At 40.3% G+C, this 22,708-nt stretch overlaps 1 protein-coding gene across 3 annotated transcripts in view; it reads left to right on the top strand.

Annotated features, from left to right (window-relative positions):
* The window catches only part of ATG2A (autophagy related 2A), a 514,214-nt gene that overhangs the window by 184,595 nt on the left and 306,911 nt on the right, over positions 1-22,708 (top strand). For all 3 annotated transcript variants that reach the window (XM_053720124.1, XM_053720123.1, XM_053720125.1), the window contains exons 11-12: positions 20,140-20,392; positions 21,002-21,161. In XM_053720124.1, coding sequence (XP_053576099.1) covers positions 20,140-20,392; positions 21,002-21,161 — 413 coding nt within the window. The remainder of the gene's footprint in view (positions 1-20,139; positions 20,393-21,001; positions 21,162-22,708) is intronic.

The following is a 22,708-nucleotide window of genomic DNA, read 5'->3' as shown; positions in this document are numbered from 1 at the left end:
GTTCCGCGGTCGGAACACGGACAGGGGTTTTACTCAAATCTGTTTGTGGTTCCCAAGAAAGAAGGAACCTTCAGACCAATCTTGGATTTAAAGATCCTAAACAAATTCCTAAGAGTTCCATCGTTCAAAATGGAAACTATTCGGACAATCCTACCCATGATCCAAAAGGGTCAGTACATGACCACAGTGGATTTAAAGGATGCTTACCTTCACATACCGATTCACAGAGATCATTTCCGGTAAGGTTTGCCTTCCTAGACAGGCATTACCAGTTTGTAGCTCTTCCATTCGGGTTGGCTACGGCTCCAAGAATCTTCACAAAGGTTCTGGGGGCTCTTCTGGCGGTGCTAAGACCGCGAGGAATCTCGGTAGCTCCATACCTAGACGACATTCTGATTCAAGCTTCAAGCTTTCAAACTGCCAAGTCTCATACAGAGTTTGTACTGGCATTTCTGAGATCGCATGGGTGGAAGGTAAACGAAAAGAAGAGTTCTCTCGTTCCACTCACAACGGTTCCCTTCTTGGGGACTCTTATAGATTCTGTAGAAATGAAGATTTACCTGACAGAAGACAGGTTAACAAAACTTCAAAACGCCTGCCGTGTCCTTCATTCCATTCAACACCCGTCAGTGGCTCAATGTATGGAGGTGATCGGCTTAATGGTAGCGGCAATGGACATAGTCCCCTTTGCACGCCTACACCTCAGACCGCTGCAATTGTGCATGCTAAGTCAGTGGAATGGGGATTACTCAGACTTGTCCCCCACTCTGAATCTGGATCAAGAGACCAGAAATTCTCTTCTGTGGTGGCTTTCTCGGCCACATCTGTCCAAGGGGATGCCATTCAGCAGGCCAAATTGGACAATTGTAACAACAGACGCCAGCCTGTTAGGTTGGGGCGCTGTCTGGAATTCCCTGAAGGCTCAGGGATCATGGACTCAGGAGGAGAGTCTCCTGCCAATAAACATTCTGGAATTGAGAGCAGTTCTCAATGCCCTTCTGGCTTGGCCCCAGTTAACAACTCGGGGGTTCATCAGATTTCAGTCGGACAACATCACGACTGTAGCTTACATCAACCATCAAGGAGGAACAAGAAGTTCCCTAGCGATGATGGAAGTATCGAAGATAATTCGTTGGGCAGAGTCTCACTCTTGCCATCTCTCAGCAATCCACATTCCGGGAGTGGAGAACTGGGAGGCGGATTTCCTAAGTCGTCAGACTTTTCATCCGGGGGAGTGGGAACTTCATCCGGAGGTCTTTGCCCAAATACTTCGACGTTGGGGCAAACCAGAGATAGATCTCATGGCGTCGCGACAGAACGCCAAGCTTCCTCGTTACGGGTCCAGATCCAGGGATCCGGGAGCAGCCCTAGTAGATGCTTTGACAGCACCTTGGACCTTCGGGAGAGCTTATGTGTTTCCACCCTTTCCGATGCTTCCTCGATTGATCGCCAGGATCAAACAGGAGAGAGCATCAGTAATTCTAATAGCGCCTGCGTGGCCACGCAGGACCTGGTATGCAGATATAGTGGACATGTCATCCTGTCCACCTTGGTCTCTGCCTCTGAGACAGGACCTTCTGATTCAGGGTCCTTTCAAACATCAAAATCTAATTTCTCTGAAGCTGACTGCCTGGAGATTGAACGCTTGATTTTATCAAAGCGTGGATTCTCTGAGTCAGTAATTGATACCCTGATACAGGCTAGGAAACCTGTTACCAGAAAGATTTATCATAAAATATGGCGTAAATACCTGTATTGGTGCGAATCCAAGGGTTTCTCTTGGAGTAAGGTTAGGATTCCTAGGATATTGTCTTTTCTACAAGAGGGTTTAGAAAAGGGTTTATCCGCTAGTTCCTTAAAGGGACAGATCTCAGCTCTGTCCATTTTGTTACACAAACGTCTGTCAGAAGTTCCAGACGTTCAGGCTTTTTGTCAGGCTTTGGCCAGGATTAAGCCTGTGTTTAAAACTGTTGCTCCGCCATGGAGTTTAAACCTTGTTCTTAACGTTTTACAGGGCTTTCCGTTTGAACCCCTTCATTCCGTTGATATAAAATTGTTATCTTGGAAAGTTCTATTTTTAATGGCTATTTCCTCGGCTCGAAGAGTCTCTGAGTTATCAGCCTTACATTGTGATTCTCCTTATCTGATTTTTCACTCGGATAAGGTAGTTCTGCGTACTAAACCTGGGTTCTTACCTAAGGTAGTCACTAACAGGAATATCAATCAGGAGATTGTTGTTCCATCCTTGTGTCCTAATCCTTCCTCAAAGAAGGAACGACTTCTGCACAATCTAGATGTAGTTCGTGCCCTAAAATTTTATTTACAGGCAACTAAAGATTTTCGACAAACATCTTCCCTGTTTGTCGTTTACTCTGGTCAGAGGAGAGGTCAAAAAGCTTCGGCTACCTCTCTCTCTTTTTGGCTTCGTAGCATAATACGTTTGGCCTATGAGACTGCTGGACAGCAGCCTCCTGAAAGAATTACAGCTCATTCCACTAGAGCTGTGGCTTCCACTTGGGCCTTTAAGAATGAGGCCTCTGTTGAACAGATTTGCAAGGCTGCAACTTGGTCTTCGCTTCATACTTTTTCCAAATTTTACAAATTTGACACTTTTGCTTCTTCGGAGGCTATTTTTGGGAGAAAGGTTCTTCAGGCAGTGGTTCCTTCTGTATAAAGATCCTGCCTATCCCTCCCGTCATCCGTGTACTTTTGCTTTGGTATTGGTATCCCAGAAGTAATGATGACCCGTGGACTGATCACACTTAACAGGAGAAAACATAATTTATGCTTACCTGATAAATTCCTTTCTCCTGTAGTGTGATCAGTCCACGGCCCGCCCTGTTTTTTATGGCAGGTCTAAATTTTAAATTATACTCCAGTCACCACTGCACCCTTTAGCTTCTCCTTTCTCGTTGGTTCTTGGTCGAATGACTGGGTGTGACGTAGAGGGGAGGAGCTATATAGCAGCTCTGCTGGGTGATCCTCTTGCACTTCCTGTTGGGGAGGAGTTAATATCCCAGAAGTAATGATGACCCGTGGACTGATCACACTACAGGAGAAAGGAATTTATCAGGTAAGCATAAATTATGTTTTTTTCTGTTCTTACTAGGAACGGAATCCTGAATTATTCCCCAAGTAACATGTTTATAATTGAAAGTTTTTTTCTTCATTCAATTAAGCCTTTTAAAAGTCAGCTCCCCATATTTGCATGTAGGTGCGGTTCTTTTTCCAGCTTGGCTGGTAATGGGGCAGGTTAAGACTTTTTTTAAATGTGTTTGGTTCTATTCGGTCCAAACTTCTTAGACTTTGGGTACAGAATAGGATTCAGAGTAAAACCATCTGTGAGAAGTCTTTTTTCTCTATCGTATTCCAGCTATTTCAGTAAGACTAACACTTTCCTGAAGTGTGTTTCAGACCTATATGTTTTGGGTACTGGTGAAGCGCGGCTGGTCAACCGTTGGGGCTCAGGTGCTGCTCAGATCTGGAGTCTTCTGGGGTATTTATTCCAGTTTCTTTTCTAGGAACTGGGTTTTGGGGTTTTATTCAAGACTATTCATTGTTCCAAACATAGAAAATCTTTTTGAATTGTCATATAAATGTACCATCTTTTAGAATGGTGTTTTATATGGTCTTGTCTGCCTTTTTTGGTCAGTGATGGCATTTTTTGTTTACAATAGATACAATAAATGCATATCTTCATTTTCTGTTTTCATTCAGATTATTTTTATTTTCTGAGATTCTCTTTTTTTTGACAAGCATTACCGATTTGTTGCTTTTCCTTCTGGTCTAGCGACAGCTCTAAGAATCTTTTCAAGGTTCTCAGTGTTCCTTATTTGGACGGTATCGTGGTACTGGCTCAGTCTTTTTGTTCTGCGGAATCTCATACGATTCAACTTTGTTGTTTCTTCAAGACATGGTTAGAAGATCTTTTTATCAAAAGCTCCTTGATTTCTCACACAAGGGTCACCATTTTTAGGTTTCCAGATAGATTGTGTCAATGTTTTTGTCTCTAACAGCAAGTGACAAGTTTATTGGGTTCCGTTTGTCGGAACCTTCAGTCTCTATTATTTCCTTCAAGTTGCTATGTATGCATGGAAGTTTTAGGTTTCATGGCTGCAGCATTGGATTCGATTCCCTTTGCTCATTTTATAGGAAACCTTTCCAGTTTTTTTATGCTGAATAATGGTGCAGGGATTCTAGGATATCACTTTTTATATCTTTGAATCCTAATGTTTAACTATCTTTGATTCGGTGGTTAAGATCACCATCATTTAGTTCTACAGGTCTCTTCGGTTCTTTCAACCTGGACCATGATCTCTACAGATGCGAGTCTTTTAGGTTGGGAGGCTGTCTAAGGATCTCTGTCAGCACAAGGGGTTTGGAAATCTCAGGAGGCGAGATTACCATTTGATATTTTGGAACTCCGTGCATTCTCAGAGTTCTTCAGTTTGTTTTCTTTTTGAAGAAGAGACGTTTTTTCAGACAGATAATGTCACAACTGTGGCGTATGTCAATCATCAGGGTAGGACTATCAGTCTTTAGGCTGTGACAGAAGTATCTTGGATATTTGCTTGGGCTAAATCCAGCTCCTATCTAATTTCTGTGTTTTTTTTCCCAGGTATAGACAATTGGGAAGCAGATTATCTCTGTTAATCAAGCTTTACATCCGGGAGAATGGTCTCTTTACCCAGATATGTTTTTCAATTTTTCAGATGTGAGGGCTTCCTGAAATAGATCTGATGGCATCTCATCTAAACAAGGAACTTCCCAGGGGCCTATTCAGGTCCTGGGATCCTCAGGCGGCAGTAGTGTATGCATTATCACTTCCTTGGAATTATCAATCTGCCTATATTTTTTCATCTCTGGTTCTTCTTTTTAGAGTGATTTTCTAAATCATCAGAGACCAATCTTTGGTGTGACTGGTGGCTCCAGCATGGCCACACAGGTTTTGGTATATGGTTCTTGTTCGGATGTCCAGTTGCCAATCTTGGTTACTTCCATTAAGGCCAGACCTTATATCTTAACATTCGTTTTTTTCATCAGGAATTCAAATTATTAATTTGATGGTATGAAAATTTAACGCTTGGTACTTAGTCATAGAAGTTTCTCTGACTCAGTGATTAATACTATGTTGCAGGCTCGTAAATCGGTGTCTAGTAGGATTTATTATCGAGTTTGGAAGATTTACATCTCATGATGCTCTTTTTATGAATTCTCTTGGCATTCTTTTAGAATTCCTAGGATTTTATAGTTTCTTCTTAAGGTTTTGTCTGCATGTTCCTTGAAAGGACAAATCTCTGCTTTTTCTGTGCTGTTTCACAGTAAGAATTGCTAAATCTTTCTGATATTCATTGTTTTGTTCAGGCTTTGGTTCATATCAAGCCTGTCATTAAGCCAATTTCTCCTCCTTGGAGTCTTATTTTGGTTCTGAAGGCTTTACAGGCTCTTATGTTTGAGCATATGCTTTCTTTGGACATTAATTACTTTCATGGAAAGTATTGCTCTTTTTAGACATCTCTTCAGCTAGAACAGTTTTTTGAATTATCTGTTCTTTCTTGTGAATCTCCTTTTTCTGATTTTTCATCAGGATAAGGTGGTTTTTGCTGTCCTCATTTCAATTTTTACCTAAAGTTGTGAATTCTAACAACATTAGTAGAGGAATTATTGTCCCTTCCTTGTGTCCTTCCTAATCCTAAGAATTCTTTGGTAAGATTCTTACATTCTTTGGATGTGGTAAGAGTTTTGAAATATTATGTTGAAGCTACTCAGATTTCAGACAGACTTCTAGTCTATTTTTTATCTTTTCTGGTTTTAGGAATGGTCAGAAGGCGTCTGCCTTTTCTTTGGCATCTTGGTTAAAGCTTTTGATTCATCATGCTTATTTGGAGTCGGGTTAATCTCCGCCTCTGAGGATTACGGCTCATTCTACTAGGTCAGTTTCTACTTCCTGGACTTTTAAGAATGAAGCTTCTGTTGGTCAGATTTGCAAAGCAATGACTTGGTCTTCTTTGCATACTTTTACTAAATTCTACCATTTTGATGTTTTCTCTTCTTCAGAAGCAGTTTTTGGTAGAATAGTACTTCAGGCAGCTGTTTCAGTTTGATTCTTCTGCTTATAACTTCAGTTTTCATTATAAAAATTGAAAGTTTAGATTTGGGTAGTGGATTAATTTTTCAGCGGAATTGGCTGTCTTTATTTTATCCCTCCCTCTCTAGTGACTCTTGCGTGGAAGTTCCACATCTTGGGTATCTGCTATCCCATACGTCACTAGCTCATGGACTCTTGCTAATTACATGAAAGAAAACATAATTTATGTAAGAACTTACCTGATAAATTAATTTCTTTCATATTAGCAAGAGTCCATGAGGCCCACCCTTTTTGTGGTGGTTATGATTTTTTTGTATAAAGCACAATTATTCCAATTCCTTATTTTTGATGCTTTCGCTCCTTTCTTATCACCCCACTTCTTGGCTATTCGTTAAACTGAATTGTGGGTGTAGTGAGGGGTGTATTTATAGGCATTTTAAGGTTTGGGAAACTTTGCCCCTCCTGGTAGGAATGTATATCCCATACGTCACTAGCTCATGGACTCTTGCTAATATGAAAGAAATGAATTTATCAGGTAAGTTCTTACATAAATTATGTTTTTTCATCATATTTTAGCATTTTTTTATAGTAAATTATAAGATATGATGAAAATGGTATCTTTAGAAAGTTCATTTAATGGCGAGAAAAACGGTATATAATATGAGTGGGTACAGTAAATGAGTAAGAGGATAATTACAGCTAAACACAAACACCGCAGAAATGTTAAAATAGCCCTGGTCCCAAACGGTCAGAAAATGGAAAAGTGCTGTGGTCCTTAAGGAGTTAAAACTGTATTGGTATTTTGAATCAGATCAGTATACACCATTGTAAAACAAGGATGACCTTAATATTTCGTTCCTAAGACATGGAGAGTCCACAATGAGATTCCAATAACTAGTGGGATATTCACTCCGCCAGCAGGAGGAGACAAAGAGCACCCCAGCAGAGCTGTTAAGTGTTTCCTGTTCCAGACCGTGTGTCAGAGATCATAACCCCCAGGCATTCTCTTTGCTTCTGTCAATGGAGGATGTGAAGTTGGTGTCTGAAGATATTTATTCCTTTTATGGGTACTTTTCCCTGCAAGCAAGGATTGTGGTTTAGCTGCGTCCACGTCAATCTCTTGAGTAAAAGTAGTGGTGGCTTTTAAGCAGTTAGAAAGTGGTGAGATGGTCCTTGCTTTGTTTTCTAACATAATTGCTACCCTAGTTATAGAAAGCCAGAGTTGGTTACTATGTTCTTTCTTTTTCTACAGGTCTCTGTAAGGATTATATGTCCTTTCACGCCTTGTGAGCTGTCTTCCTGCTCGACAGCTGGATTTGCAGGTAAGTGCTCTTGCCTCCTAGGTACTGAAGACTTGCACTATATATTTCTGCATTATATTTCTGGTACATATTTAATCCTTTTTGGAGGATTTGTTTGAGGCGGTGTGCTGGCACTTTTTGTATGTGGAGACTAAGGGGTTAATAACTTCCCTTACTGTTTATAGGATGATACCTCTGGGGCTCAAGATGTTTTTATTTAGTGGCCTTCTCAGGTTAAGATATATACTTTTTATTAGGGACCTTGTATGTTTGAGACAACAGCTCAACAATTTTCACTTCTCCGGTTTTAATTTTCACTAAAAGACGCGCACTTTTAGGTTATTGCGCAGTTCTCTTTGTGCCGGTCATGTTACTGTAGGCTCTTCCGCTTGAGACTCTGAGTGGAGCGGCGTTGTGCTGATGCAAGTTTTTCTCCTGTGAGATGGAAAGGTGACTCGTTTGCCGTGTATGCAAGGTGTATCTGTGATATCTGGTGAAGGTTCAGGTAGGGCACCCCAGGCTGACTGAGGTGTAGAGGCGCAATTTTTGTTTTTGTTGTTTTATACTTAGCATTTTTGCGCTCTGAGGCTAAAAAATTTTTCTTAAAGTGAAGGTTGTCATTTTTTGATTTAGTGCTCATTTGTTTCTCTTGACAAATGTTTAATATGTTTAGTGGCCAAAATTATTTTGTCTATGTAATTTTGTTCTTAATATTTAGCTAGGATAAAGATAAATTACTGCTTTCTGAGCCTATTGTCTCTCAGGATAATGCTGTTCAGGATATGCCAAAGCTTTCTCCTCAAACGTCCCAAGCCTCAATTGGATCACATACAGTGCCCTGTGGTTCCTCTCAGCCTCCTGGAGGCGTGTATTTGCCTATAGATTTTGCTGCACAGATATCTTCTGTGGTGTCTCTGGCTTTATCTGCTTTTCCCATGGCGCGTAAGCATAAGAGGAATTCAATGCATATTTCTGATAATAAGGTGTCTGTTCCATTTTCTTCTGCGATGGTTGACCTCTCCCATAAGACGGATGAGGAGGATACCCCGGTTTCTTCTGAGGGTGAGATCTCAGATTGTGACAGTATGAATCCTTTGACTGATTCTGAAGAAGTAAGCTTCAGATTTAAGCTTGAACACCTTTATTTACTTCTAAAGGAGGCACTGGCTACTTTGGACGACTCAGATTCTTCTGTCGCTGTCAATCCTAAAAAATCTAGTAAGCTTAATAAATACTATGATGTTTCTTCCTCTGTGAAAGTGTTTACTGTTCCAGACTGTGTGTCAGAGATCGTAGCACAGGAATGGGATAAGCCAGGGATTCCTTTTTTCCCCGTCTCCTGTTTGTATTGCTACGGTAACAGGCTCAGCATCTTATTGGTGTGATGCTTTGTCTGAGTTGATTTTAGAGGAGACTTCGTTAGAGGAGATCCAAGATAGGATCAAGGTTTTCAAAACTGGCCAATTCCTTTATCTCTGATGCCAACATGCAAGTCATTAGACTGGGAGCCAAGATTTCTGGCTTCACTGTTCTAGCCCGCAGGGCTCTGTGGCTGAAATCTTGGTCAGCTGATGTTACCTCCAAGTCCAAGCTCCTGTCGCTACCTTACAAGGGTAAGACCCTGTTAGGTCCTGGTCTGGCGGAGATAATTCCTGAAATTACTGGTGGAAAGGGGTCTTTTCTACCACAAGACAATAAGAATTGACCTAAGGGGCGCCAACATTCTAATTTTCATTCCTTTTGTAACTTCAAAGGTCAAAAGTCTTCCTCCTCCAAGCCGGAGCAGTCCAAGTCATCTTTGAGATCCAATCAGACTTAGAATAAGGGGAAGCAATCAAAGAAGCCTTCATCTGAGACTAAGTCAGCATGAAGAGTCTGCCCCCGGTCCGGGATTGGATCTAGTGGGGGACAAACTTTTCTTGTTTCGACAAGCCTAGATATGCAATGTCTCAGACTCTTGGGCTGTGGACATAGTATTTCATGGTTACAAAATAGAGTTCAAGACTTGTCCTCCCAGGGGCAGATTCCTCCTCTGAAGATTATCTGCAGATCAGGTAAAAAGTGAGGAATTATTAAAGGGACATTGAACCCAAATTTTTTCTTTCATGATTCAGATAGAGCATGCACTTTTAAGCAACTTTCTAATTTACTTCTATTATCAATTATTCTTCCTTCTCTTGCTATCTTTATTTGAAAAAGAAGGCATCTAAGCCAAGGAGCCAGCAAATGTTTGGTTTCAGAACCATGGACAGCACTGGTTTATTGGTGCTGTCCAATCAGCAAGGACAACCCAGGTTGTTCACCAAAAATGGGCCGGCATCTAAACTTACATTCTTGCTTTTCAAATAAACATACCAAGAGAATGAAGAAAAATTGATAATAGGAGTAAATTAGAAAGTTGCTTAAAATTGCATGCTCTATCTGAATCACAAAAGAAAAAATTTGGGTACAGTGTCCCTTTAAGCTGCATTCAGGACCTTTCCTCCCTGGGAGTGATTGTTCCAGTCCCAGTAAGGGAACATTGTCTAGGATTTTATTCAAATCTGTTTGTGGTTCCCAAAAAGGAGGGAACTTTTCGACCTATTTTAGACCTAAAATGTCTCAACAAATTTCTCAGGGTACACCGTCCTTCAAAATGGAAACCATTCGTTCTATTCTTCCTTTGGTCCAAGAGGGTCAGTTCATGTCGACCATAGACCTGAAGGACGCGTATCTTCATGTTCCCATTCACAGGGATCATCACCAGTTCCTGAGATTCGCTTTTCTAGAGAAACACTTTCAATTTGTTGCTCTTCCATTTGTTCTTGCCACAGCTCCCAGAATTTTCACTAAGGTTCTGGGGGCTCTCTTTGCAGTTCTCAGGTCTCAGGAAGTTGCGGTGGTGCCTTACCTGGACGATATATTGGTTCAGGCGTCATCTTTTCAACTAGCAAACTCTCATACAGAGATCTTGTTGTCTCTTCTACGTTCCCACGGATCGGAAGTGAATCTGGAGAAGAATTCCCTTTTTCCAACTACAAGGGTGTGTTTCTTAGGTACCATCATAGATTCCCTATGAAGATTTTTCTGACGGAGGTCAGAAAATCCAAGCTTCTCACTTCCTGCCTCTCTCTCCAGTCTACTGTTCGTCCATCAGTGGCTCAATGCATGGCGGTAATTGGTCAGATGGTCGCTTCCATGGACATCATTGCTTTTGCTCGATTCCATCTGAGAGCTCTACAATTATGCATGCTCAGGCAATGGAACGGAGACCATTCAGATCTATCTCAGAAGATAGATCTGTATCTGTTAACAAGACTCTTGTGGTGGATTTCTCAGGATCATCTGTCTCAGGGCACATGCTTCTGGAAACCCTCCTGGGTGATTATCACCACGGACGCCAGCTTGCTTGGCTGGGGAGCAGTTTGGGGCTCGTTAAAGGCTCAGGGCTTGTGGACTCAGGAGTCTTCTCTACCCATAAACATCTTGGAGTGGAGAGCGATCTTCAATGCCTTGATGGCTTGGCCTCAGTTGACTTTAGCCCGGTCTATCAGATTCCAGTCGGACAACATCACTTCAGTGACTTACATCAACCACCAAGGAGGAATTTGGAGTTCCTTGGCCATGAAGGAGGTGACTCACATTATTCAGTGGGCGGAGGCCCACGATTGTCTTCTATCTGCCATCCACATTCCAGGAGTGAACAACTGGGAGCCTCTCGTCAGAACGCCAAACTTCCAAGGTATGGTTCAAGGTCAAGAGATCCTCAGGCCGCCCTGATAGATGCTCTGGCGGGTTCCTTGGGATTCCGGTCTAGCATACCTGTTCCCTCCTTCTGCTCTTCTTCCACGAGTCATTGCTCTTATCAAGCAGGAGAGAGCGTCTGTGATTCTAATAGCTCCTGCATGGCCTTGCAGGATCTGCTTTGCAGACCTAGTGAAGATTTCATCTCTTCCTCCTTGGAGGTTACCTATGAGGAAGGACCTTCTAACTTGGTCCTTTTCTCCATCCAAATCTAGTTTCTCTGAAGCTGACTGTTTGGAGATTGAACGCTTAGTTTTGTTTAAGCGTGGAATTTCTGAGTCAGTCATTGACACTATATGCTTCAGGCTCGCAAACCGGTTACTCGTAAGATTTACCATAAGGTATGGCGCAAATACCTATATTGGTGTGATTCGAAGGGCTATTCTTGGAGTAGGGTCTGGATTCCTAAAATGTTGTCTTTTCTCCAGAAAGGTCTGGAGTAGGGTTTGTCAGTCAGCTCCTATGACTAAGCGCCACTAGGGGGCGCGAAACGCGTCAGGACTGCTACTCCTGCTTACCTGCACCTTGATGCACCTTTATACTTTGTTCAATAAAGATTCCTGGATTTTATCTTGCCCCTGAGTGCTCAGATCTCTGTTTTTTTTGGATTCCTATATTGGCGGTTTTTGTTCCCACCGCACCTCTGAAGCAACCACTGGTAATTTAGTTTACTGCCTGTACCTTGTTTTGTCAAGTGTTTTTCCTCAAGCCTGTGCATATCTCACACTGAGCGGACCCTCCGTCTTCCTGTTGCGGCGAACGCTGATGACGTCACACGCCGGAACTTTCTCTCATCGCCTGCACGGACCGGACTATACCGCAGATCAGCTGTCACACTCCGGACATCACTGGGACTCAGTACCGGCTACCCTGACACAGTGACTCTTCCTCCTAAAGCCCGTGGACATACGGACCAGGTAAAAGAGTTTACTTGCCTATTTGTAACGAATTGAACTGTATTGTATCATAACAGAGACACTCTGTAGATATTACACCGTCAACCATCGTCTACTTTTGTATGCAACTACACTCTAATAGGCATATAAGCATTGTTAAATCTTGTGACAACTGGGAAATTAAGAATATACATATTTAAACCAATATCTGTCAATACTTTTATTTATAGTATTACTTACATTAAAAGAGGCTAAAAATTAAACAGGCTACTTAACTGGTCAAAACAATAAATGTTGGCCATTTTTATTACCAGTGGTGCTTCTATAACTTTATAGAAGGGTGCATAGCATATTCTTTTGCTAAAAATCCATTGATTATAATATATATAATACAAACAACAATCTCTTTAGGTGTTTTATAAGTCTTTACACCTAGATAAAAAATGCAGGACAAACCATCTTGCTCTACAGGCTCTTTTTTCGATTTGGAAAATAGAAAAGACTACTTCAACACTGTTTTCAAAAAACAAAATGAGGGAATGGAAACCACTTCAGATATCAAATCTCAGTTCACCATCCATGAAAAATTACTGACCACAGATTTAAGACTCATGTGGGATATAGTTACCTTTGACCACTATCTAGAATCTAATAGAATTCCCAGAGGCCTGCGTTTAAGAAAATTTCCAACCTACCAGCTGGAAGATCAGGACCTCATAGATGAGTGGACTGATACCCTCACTCTTTGTTCCAACACTCTCATAAAAATTCTTATCAAAGATAAGCAGAGAAGAAGGGAGAAACTAAAAGAAACTATCCTAATTGATAAGGTTTCATTAAAAAATCATAAAAACAATGAAGCCTACAATAATCTAAAGGTTCAAATGAAGGAACACATACAAAAACTAGATGCTGAACTGGCTGAATTCAAGAGGAACAAGTTTGATAGAGACCGTAAGGACTATGAAAATAATAGAGTGTATTTTTGGCCTCAATATGGCAATAGAAGATACAGGCGCCACACAGGACAGAAGAAAGAAGTCAAAGATAAAGACAACCCAAGGTCTATACTGAAAAATAAAAATAAGAATAAAGCAAAGAAGGTGTCCTTTTCTTCTACTGAACAAGAATCTTCTGATCCGGAATCTAATTCCATCCATTCCTCGGCACCTGAAAGCGGCTCTATTTCAGCCTCCTCTATGGAAGACTCGGATGAGGAAATACCAACGAAAATATCATCAGCTACTACTAAAAAGAGTGGCCCTTTAGGCGTAGGACAAGACGATCCAAAAGGCGGAACAATAGGCAAAAAATCCACACGCAAGAACAAGAAATAAAAGACAACAATTTAAATATTGTAAATCTCTCAGATTACAACCTAACTGACGAGGAAATTTCACTATTGCAAAGAGGATTAGGTTTTGCTCCGTCCAACAAGTTCTCAGTCTTTGATACCAACTTGGATGTAAACAAATTTGTCCGCAAACTAACTCTTAAAAAATTCTTTTCAGACACATCTCCAGAGGACAACTGTCAAACCAACATCAATCAAAATAATGACCTCCCTTCTGGTCAATGTCATCAACTGAAAGACTTCAAGGACTGCTGTACTTTGGAGGTTATGAGAGATCTATCCTGCAGTGGGGATCAATTCAATGGTCTCAGAACGCACTCCATAACTCCTCCTATAACAAAAAACAGGGATTTATATCCCATACAAGTCAGAGGGCCTTACATCAATGCCTTTCAACAAAGTGTTGAAAGAGATTTGCTAGAATTGGCTAATAAAATAAATGATAAAAAACATCATCATACTAATCTAACACATAAAGAATCTATTGCCCTAAAAAAATTACAACTTAACAAAAACTTGGTCTTGAGAAATGCTGACAAGGGCGGCGCGATTGTTCTTATGAACAAGAAGGCTTACCTATCAGAAGCAAATAGACAACTTGCAAACACATCTATTTATCGCAAATTGCCTTCAGATCCAACTAATATTTTTAAGAGTAAACTTGGGGACCTGTTGGAGGATGGTTTGGCCTTGGGAATACTTCAAAGAAAAGATATTGAACTTTTAATACCAAAGTCCCCGGTCATACCAATCTTCCATCATGTCCCCAAAATACACAAGGACATCTTTTCTCCTCCTGGTAGGCCTATAGTCTCAGGCATAGGCTCCCTTTTGGAGCCTATGTCTGAGTGGTTAGATTGTATTCTCCAGCCACTAGTAGTGAATTTACACAGCTACCTCAGGGACTCCAGCAACTTATTGGATAACTTAAAAAGTATAAAATGGAAGAAAGATTACAATTGGGTGATAATAGACATTGAGTCTCTATACTCTTGTATCCCCCATGATCAGGGAGTCAGAGCCATAAAATGGTTCATGGATAGGGACACCGCTTATAAACAGGAAGAGAAAATCTTCATTTGTGATTGTTTGGAGTTCCTACTAACCCACAATTATTTTATCTTTGATAAATAGTTTTATCTTCAATTATGCGGAACGGCAATGGGGGCGAAATTCGCCCCCTCGTATGCCAACTTATATGTGGGTTGGTGGGAACTCCAACATATCTACTCATATCAAAATCCATTTATACACGACACCGTTTTTTATAACAGATTTATTGATGACATGATTTTTATAATTGAGGATAGGGATCATGGGGGCATTTCCATTGCTCATTTTTTGGAATATTTGAATACCAATACTAACCAATTAAAATTTACAGGCGAGTTCAATTCCCATATAGTCAACTTTTTGGATTTGACATTGGAGGGAGTGGAGGATGATGGAACCATTATATCGAGTACTTATAGAAAACCAACTGCTGGTAACACCATTTTACATGCTCAATCAGCTCATCCTCCCCACCTGCTAAAGTCAATTCCAAAAAGTCAATTTTTAAGACTAAAGAGAAACACTAACAACGATGAAATTTATTCTAATCAATCCAATGAACTAAAAAAGAGATTGCTAGCCAGAGGTTACAACTCAAGTTTATTAGATAAAGCACAGGAAGATGCAAAAATGGATTGTACTTCAAAACAAATGAAATCACATAGATCTTTTTCAGAAAACGCAATAGTGTTCAGTACCCCATTTTCCAACCAGTACAATGAAGTAGTTAACATCCTAAAGAAACACATTCCACTACTTAAAAATGATCCTTTAATATCCAACTCAGTGTCTAACTTTAAATTTGTTTCTAGAAAGCCAGAAACTCTGGGCTCAAAGTTGGCACCTAGTATGATACAGACCAATAATTTGTCCTCCCCCACTTGGCTACATGGCAGTAGAAGGGGAAATTACAGATGCCATAATTTCAACTGCAAAGCCTGCAAGTCGATTATTATAGGCAATAACTTTCATTCTAAAAGCACGCTGAAAACTTATGCAATCAACTTCTATGCCACTTGTAGAACCAAGTGGGTAGTATATGTACTTAACTGCAATATTTGCCAACATCAATATGTAGGCCAAACCTCTCGTGAGTTTCGAGATAGAGTTAGGGAACATTTGAAAGATGTTGAAAACTTCAATAAAAACTCAGCAGTTGCCAAACACTTTAATGGTCTGCATTTAACTGGTGTTCCCAATTTTGGAGCGCAAATCATTGAAGTAATTCACAGACCTACCAGAGGAGGGGATAGACATAAACTCCTTACAAAAAGGGAGTTATTCTGGATTCTAAAATTAGAAACCAGACACCCTAAGGGTATCAATCTGGAATGGGACATTTCTTACTTTATAGATTAATGCTCAAATATGCACTCCTTAATTTAAAAGCATATAATAATTATTATTAATAACAATCTTCAATTGCATATAGGCATTTTTTCCTATTTTTGATGTTCTCCCTTTCCAGATTGACGATCGCTAACAAAGCCAACAGCATATTTATATATATATATATATATCATAGATCTGTAAAACAATATCCCTTATTTTCCAAAACATCCATTATTTTCCAAACATGATTCAAATTTTGCTGATTGTAGATTAACTATATACTTATATAGCTCTAACATTGCCACCATGCCCTAATGCTTGCTAACAATATTTGAATATATCGTGCTAGGTTTAGTTTCTAGCCATGGATTTGTTCAGTTTACTGTTCATTAGGCATTTTGTATTTACAAAGTTTAGATAATTAATTAGCTATATAAGTTTATAGACATACATTAATATGTCTTTAATGTTTCTATCCATAACAGCCTGTTAGTATGCATACAAAGATTCTTTTGTACCTTCAATTTTATTACATTTGTTGATTTTAATATTTCTTAACATGCTGTCAGTGTTCCCTTCAGGGTGATGTCCGATTGCTGCAGTAACTGGCTGTTGATTGGACAGTGATCCCTTTAAGTACACTTCAGATATGTTTAGCACTAGCTCCTATGACTAAGCGCCACTAGGGGGCACGAAACGCATCAGGACTGCTACTCCTGCTTACCTGCACCTTGATGCAGCTTTTATACTTTGTTCAATAAAGATTCCTGGATTTTATCTTGCCCCTGAGTGCTCAGATCTCTGTGTTTATTTTGTCAGTCAGTTCTCTGAAGGGTCAGATTTCTGCACTGTCTATTCTTTTATACAAACGTCTGTCTTTTTGTCAGGCCCTGGTCAGAATCAGGCCTGTGTTTAAACCTGTTGCTCCTCCTTGGAGGAGTTTTGCAGCAGGCTCAGTTTGAGCCAATACATTCTGTAGATATTAAGTTGTTTTCTTTGGAAGGTTTTGTTTCTTATTGCTATTTCCTCTGCTCGCAGAGTTTCTGAACTCTCGGCTCTGCAGTGTGATTCTCCTTACCTTATTTTTCATGCAGATAAAGCGGTCCTTCGTACTAAGTTGGGATTTCTCCCTAAGGTAGTTTCGGATAGAAACATTAATCAGAGAATTGTTGTTCCTTCTCTTTGTCCTAATCCTCCTTCTCATAAGGAACGTCTTTTGCATAACTTAGATGTTGTGCGCGCTTTAAAATTTTACCTACAGGCTACTAAACATTTTCGTCAGTCTTCTGCCCTATTTGTTTGTTTTTCTGGAAAGAGGGAAGGGTCAGAAGGCCTCTTCTACTTCTCTTTCTCTCTGGTTGAGAAGTATGATTTGTTCCTCCTGAGAGAATTACGGCTCATTCCACTAAGGCTGTCTCCTTTTCTTGGGCTTTCAAAAATGAAGCTTCTGTGGAACAGATTTGCAAGGCAGCTTACATGGTCCTCTCTGCATACTTTTTCAAAATTTAACAAATTTGATACTTTTGCCTCGGGTGAGGCCTCTTTTGGGGGAGAGGTTCTTCAAGCGATGGTGCCTTCTGTTTAGGTCCCCCTGTCTTGCTCTCTTGCTCTCCCTCCCTGTTCATTCCGTGTCCTCTAGCTTGGGTATTGGTTCCCACTAGTAATTGGAATGACGTCTCCATGTCTTAGGAAAGAAAACATAATTTATGCTTACCTGATAAATGTATTTATTTCCGCAATAGTCCACGACTCCACCCTTAAATAAGACAGTATTTTTTGTTAAACTTCAGGCACCTCTACGCCCTTGTGTTATCTTTTTTTTCCATTTGGCCGAATGCCTGGGGGTTATGGGTTAGGGAAGTGACACTTAACTGCTCTGCTGGGGTGCTCTTTGCTGCCTCCAGCTGGCCAGGAGTGAATATCCCACTAATAATTGGGATAAATTAAATCCACGGGTGGAAGGTGAATCTGAAAAACAGTTCTCTTGTTCCAGCTACAAGAGTGTGTTTCCTAGGAATAATCATAGATTCCCTGTCCATGAAGATTTTCCTGACGGACGTCAGAAAATACCAAACTTCTTGCTTCATGCCTTTCCCTCCAGTCTGCTATTTTTCCATCAGTGGCTCAATGCATGGAGGTGATTGGTCTGATGGTTGCTTCCATGGACATCATTCCTTTTGCTCGGTTCCGTCTGCAACTTTGCATGCTCAGTCAATGGAACGGATTCAGATTTATCGCAGAGGATAAATCTGGATCGCCTAACAAGAGACTCTCTCTTGTGGTGGATTTCTCAGGAACATCTGTTTTGGGGCACTTGCTTCCTGAGACCTTCCTGGGTGAATGTGACTATGGACGCCAGTCTGTTAGGCTGGGGAGCCATTTGGGGCCATCTAAAAGCTCAGGGTCTGTGGACTCGGGAGGAGTTTTCTCTTCCCATAAACATCTTAGAGTTGAGAGCAATTTTCAGTGCTTGGCCTTAATTATCTTTAGTCCGGTTTATCAGATTCCAATCGGACAATATCACCTCAGTGGCTTACATCAACCACTAGGGAGGAACTCTGAGTTCCTTGGCTATGAAAGAGGTGACTAACATTCTGCAGTGGGCAGAAGCTCACAATTGTCTATCTGCCATCCATATCCCAGAAGTGAACAACTGGGAGGCGGATTTTCTGAGAAGACAGACTTTCCATCCAGGGAAGTGTTCTCTCAGATAACCCTCAGGTGGGCGGTTTCAGAGTTGGATCTGATGGCGTCTCGTCAAAACGCCAAGTTTCCAAAAAACGGTTAAAGGTCAAGAGATCCTCAGGCCACTCTGATTGATAGATGCTCTAGCGGTTCCTTGGATCTTCTCTCTGGCATACCGGTTTCCTCAGTTTGCTCTCCTTCCACGAGTCATTGCTTGTATCAAACAGGAGAGAGCATCAGTAATTCTAATAACTCCGGTATGGCCTCGCAGGATCTGGTTCACGGATCTGGTAAGGATTTGATACTTTTGCCTCGGCTGAGGCCTCTTTTGGGAGAAAGGTTCTTCAAGCGGTGGTGCCTTCTCCTGCCTTGTTCTCCCTTCCTTTTCATTCTGTGTCCTCTAGCTTGGGTATTGGTTCCCACTAGTAATTGTGGGCATGGAGAGTCCACGACCCCGTCCTCTTTTTAAATGATAATTCGGCAGTTCTTTTTTTGAGTAAACCTCAGGCATCTCTATACCCTTGTGTTTCTTCTTTTTCTATTTTCCTTCGGCTGAATGACTGGGGATTATGGGTAAGGGAAGTTACAGTTAATAGCTTTGCTGGGGTGCTTTATGCCTCCTCCTGATGGCCAGGAGTTGAATATCCCACTAGTAATTGGAATGACTCTCCATGCCCTGAAAGACAGAAATATATCGGGTAAGCATAAATTTAGTTTTTTCTTCGTTCTCTTGCCATCTTTATTTGAAAAAGAAGGCATCTAAGCTAAGGAACCAGCCAATGTTTTGTTCAGAACCCTGGACAGCATTTAGGCACCATTCAGCAAGCACAACCCAGTTTGTGAACCAAAAATGGGCCGGTTTCTAAACTTACATTCTTGCTTTTCAAATAAAATAGCAAGAGAATGAAGAAAACGATAATAGAAGTAAATTAGAAAGTTGCCTTAAATTGCTTCTCTATCTTTATCATGAAAGAAAAAAAAATGGGTTCAGTGTCTAAATGAACATGCGCCGCACAACTCTACATGAAATTCATTAAATTAAAAATTAAAGGGACACCAATTTTTTTCTTTCATGATTCAGAAAGAGCAGCAACTTTCTAATTTACTCCTATTATTAATTTTTCTTCTTTTGCTATCTTTTTTTTTAAAAAGCAAGAATGTAAAGCTTAGGAGCCAACCCGTTTTTGGTTCAGGACCTGGGTTATGTTTGCTTATTGGTTTGCTAAATTTAGCCACCAATAAGCAAGCGCTATCTAGGGTTCTGAAGCTAAAGTGGGCTGGCTCCTAAGCTTTAAATTAAAATAATTATACCAACAGAACAAACAAGAATTGATAATAGGAGTTAATTAGAAAGTTGCTTAAAATTGCTGCATCTGAATCATGTAAGAACAAATTTGGGTTTAGCATACCTTTAATCTTTCATTATTTAGATAAATCAGCACTTTTAAAAAAAACTTTCCAGTTGACTTCCATTATCAAAATGTGCACAATATTTTTATAAAAATACACTTTCCTTGACACCAGCTACTACTGAGCCTGTGCAAAAGTTCACAGTTTTACGTGGTGTCTGTGATTGGCTGATGGCTGTCACATGGTACAGTAGGCTGGAAAATTGATGTTTACTCTTGTGACCTCTCATTACTACAGGTAAATCTTCTGTACCCCCTTCTCTGGAGCCCCTTAAGCCTGAAATGTTGGTAAAGTTGTCACTCGGTGGGCTTACAGTCACCATACCTCATCTACCTCCTGATCTTTGTGCGCCTCAAGACACTTATTGCGCAGAGACCACCTCCAATTTTTTTAAGGAGTTAGGGTACTTCAAGGATGCAGCTTTCAGCGGGAGGGATTTTGGGCACCTTCGTGGGCACTTCCAAAAGGCATGCCAAATGAGCAATATCAGGTATGTTGGGCAAGGGTTGGCCTAAGCAAACAAGGCACTTGCCTAGGGCGGCAGATTTTGGGGGCAAGCACTTTTTGAGTCTCACTACATACACACTGCACTACACACACACACACTCACACTTGAACATGAACATTTACTTTGGAAATGCCATGAAAAAAATTGTCACATTACACCCTCACAGAAAAATATTATGGCCAAAAAGGCCTAAAACCTGGGGGATGGGGGGGGTAGCAGAATTGAGTGCCTAGGGCAGCAGAAAACTATTCTAATGATGTCGGGTCTTTTGCTTTGGGTATCCTGGCATCCAGGCGTTTGCTGTATTGACAAGTAATGGGCACAGTTACGACACAATATATGAAAAGAGATACGGAATAGAGTGCTGTATAAACTTTAGGTAGTCTACATATAAAAAAATGAGTCTTATGCCATGTTATTTGGTTACACACATTCCTGTGCCACAACCGTCTATAGTAGTTTTCAAGGATGTGCACAATAATGCATGTAAGTTCCATGTTTGTCCTACGTTAGGTAGCATTTTGAATATTATTGTAATAATAATTTGCTAAGCATGATGACCTTTCACTGACACTTGTCCTAACCCCGCAGAATCACAGCGGCAGCAGTACAAATCATTTGTGAGCAGAGGATCGGCAGAGGGGCACAACAGACAAGTGCAGATCTGAGTTTTGGCATTCTGGAGATCTTAGAGTGTTTGTGGCAAAAGAAACACTTGTCTGGGACTACAAGGGAACCAGAATATACAGAGGTATGGTTTTATTGGTGGGGCTAAAAAGGGTGTTGTGTGAGTGTAATTTGTGCTGAATGATGCAAATGTATAAGGAGAGCATTTGTAATCACTGGACATACAGTAACATTTGTTCAGGCAAAAGATCCTAATAAAGGTGATTACTGAGTACATGTGTATTTTCTTGCATGTCTCTGCTTTGATATCTGGCTGCGCATTATATTATTCTTATTAAGTGGTGATTTAATCATCAAATCAAATCAATGTTCAAAGAAAAATACTAATTTTGGCCAACGTATGTAAACTCACCTGCCTACACCAAGGCAAATCCCATAGGTAGGCCCTACTGTAATACATTTCAACATGTGATGCAGTTAAAGGGACAGTCTATTTGATTTGTTGCTTAAAAAGATAGATAACCCCCTTTGTTACCCATTCCCTAGCTTTGCACAACCAGCATTGTTATATTTATACACTTTATAAATTGTAAATCTCTGCTTGTTTCTAAACCCCTGCAGATGGCCTCTAATCTCCAAGCATTTTATTAGCTCTTCACAGCCAGACAGTGCTAGTTCATGTGTGCCATACAGTGAACATTTGTGCTCACTCCCGTGGAATTATGCAGGAACCAGCACTAATTGGCTAAAATGCAAGTTTGTAAATATCACTGATATAAGGGGTAGTCTACAGAAGCATAGATACAAGGTAATCACAAAGGTAAAATTTGTATTAATATAACAATGTTGGTTATGCAAAACTAGGGAATGGGTACTATAAGGATTATCTATCTCTCTATCTATCTATCTATCTATCTATCGATCTATCTATCTATGTAGACTACCCCTTGAAAATCATTTATACTATGCACCCATAAACCCTTTGGTTTCTTGGCAACCTAATTAAATTATCTGTAATCAGAACGTGGTAAGCTCAATTAAATCTAACTCAATTAAAGGGACATTAAACCCAAATTTTTCCTTTCATGATTCAGATAGAGAATACAATTTTAAACAACTTTCTAATTTATGTATGTTATCTAATTTGTTTCATTCTCTATAATAGTCTTTCCTGAGAAGCATATATAGATAGGCTCAGTAGCTTCTGATTGGTGGCTGCACATAGGTGCTTCATGTGATTGGCTCACCCATGTGCATTGCTATTTCTTTAACAAAGGATATCTAAAGAATTAATCAAATTAGATCATAGAAATAAATTGGAATGTTGTTTAAAATTGTATTGTCTGTCTGAATCATGAAAGAACAATTGTGGGTTTAATGTCCCTTTAATCCTTTTCTTGGGCATTCAAGTGGGAGGCTGCTAAATAATACTAACTACACAAATAAATCCTTTGCACAAATCCCATTTTAATGGGCTGTTGCAAAGACCAAATTCAGACACATTTCACAAACAAGAGAACCTCTGGGTAGGCGTGTTTTTTTTTAATACAGGTATATAGCACAACATGCACCTATGCAGACTAAAAGATATCACAGAAATAGCAAGGAATGCTCTACCACATTTTAAGACTGTGTGTGTTTTGGTTTGTTTTTATTATGGACTATGGTGTA

The sequence above is a fragment of the Bombina bombina genome, chromosome 7, assembly GCF_027579735.1.
Source record: "Bombina bombina isolate aBomBom1 chromosome 7, aBomBom1.pri, whole genome shotgun sequence".
Taxonomy (NCBI): domain Eukaryota; kingdom Metazoa; phylum Chordata; class Amphibia; order Anura; family Bombinatoridae; genus Bombina; species Bombina bombina.
The sequence above is the reverse complement of the archived record's forward strand: the minus strand, read 5'-3'. Positions and strand labels throughout refer to the sequence as shown.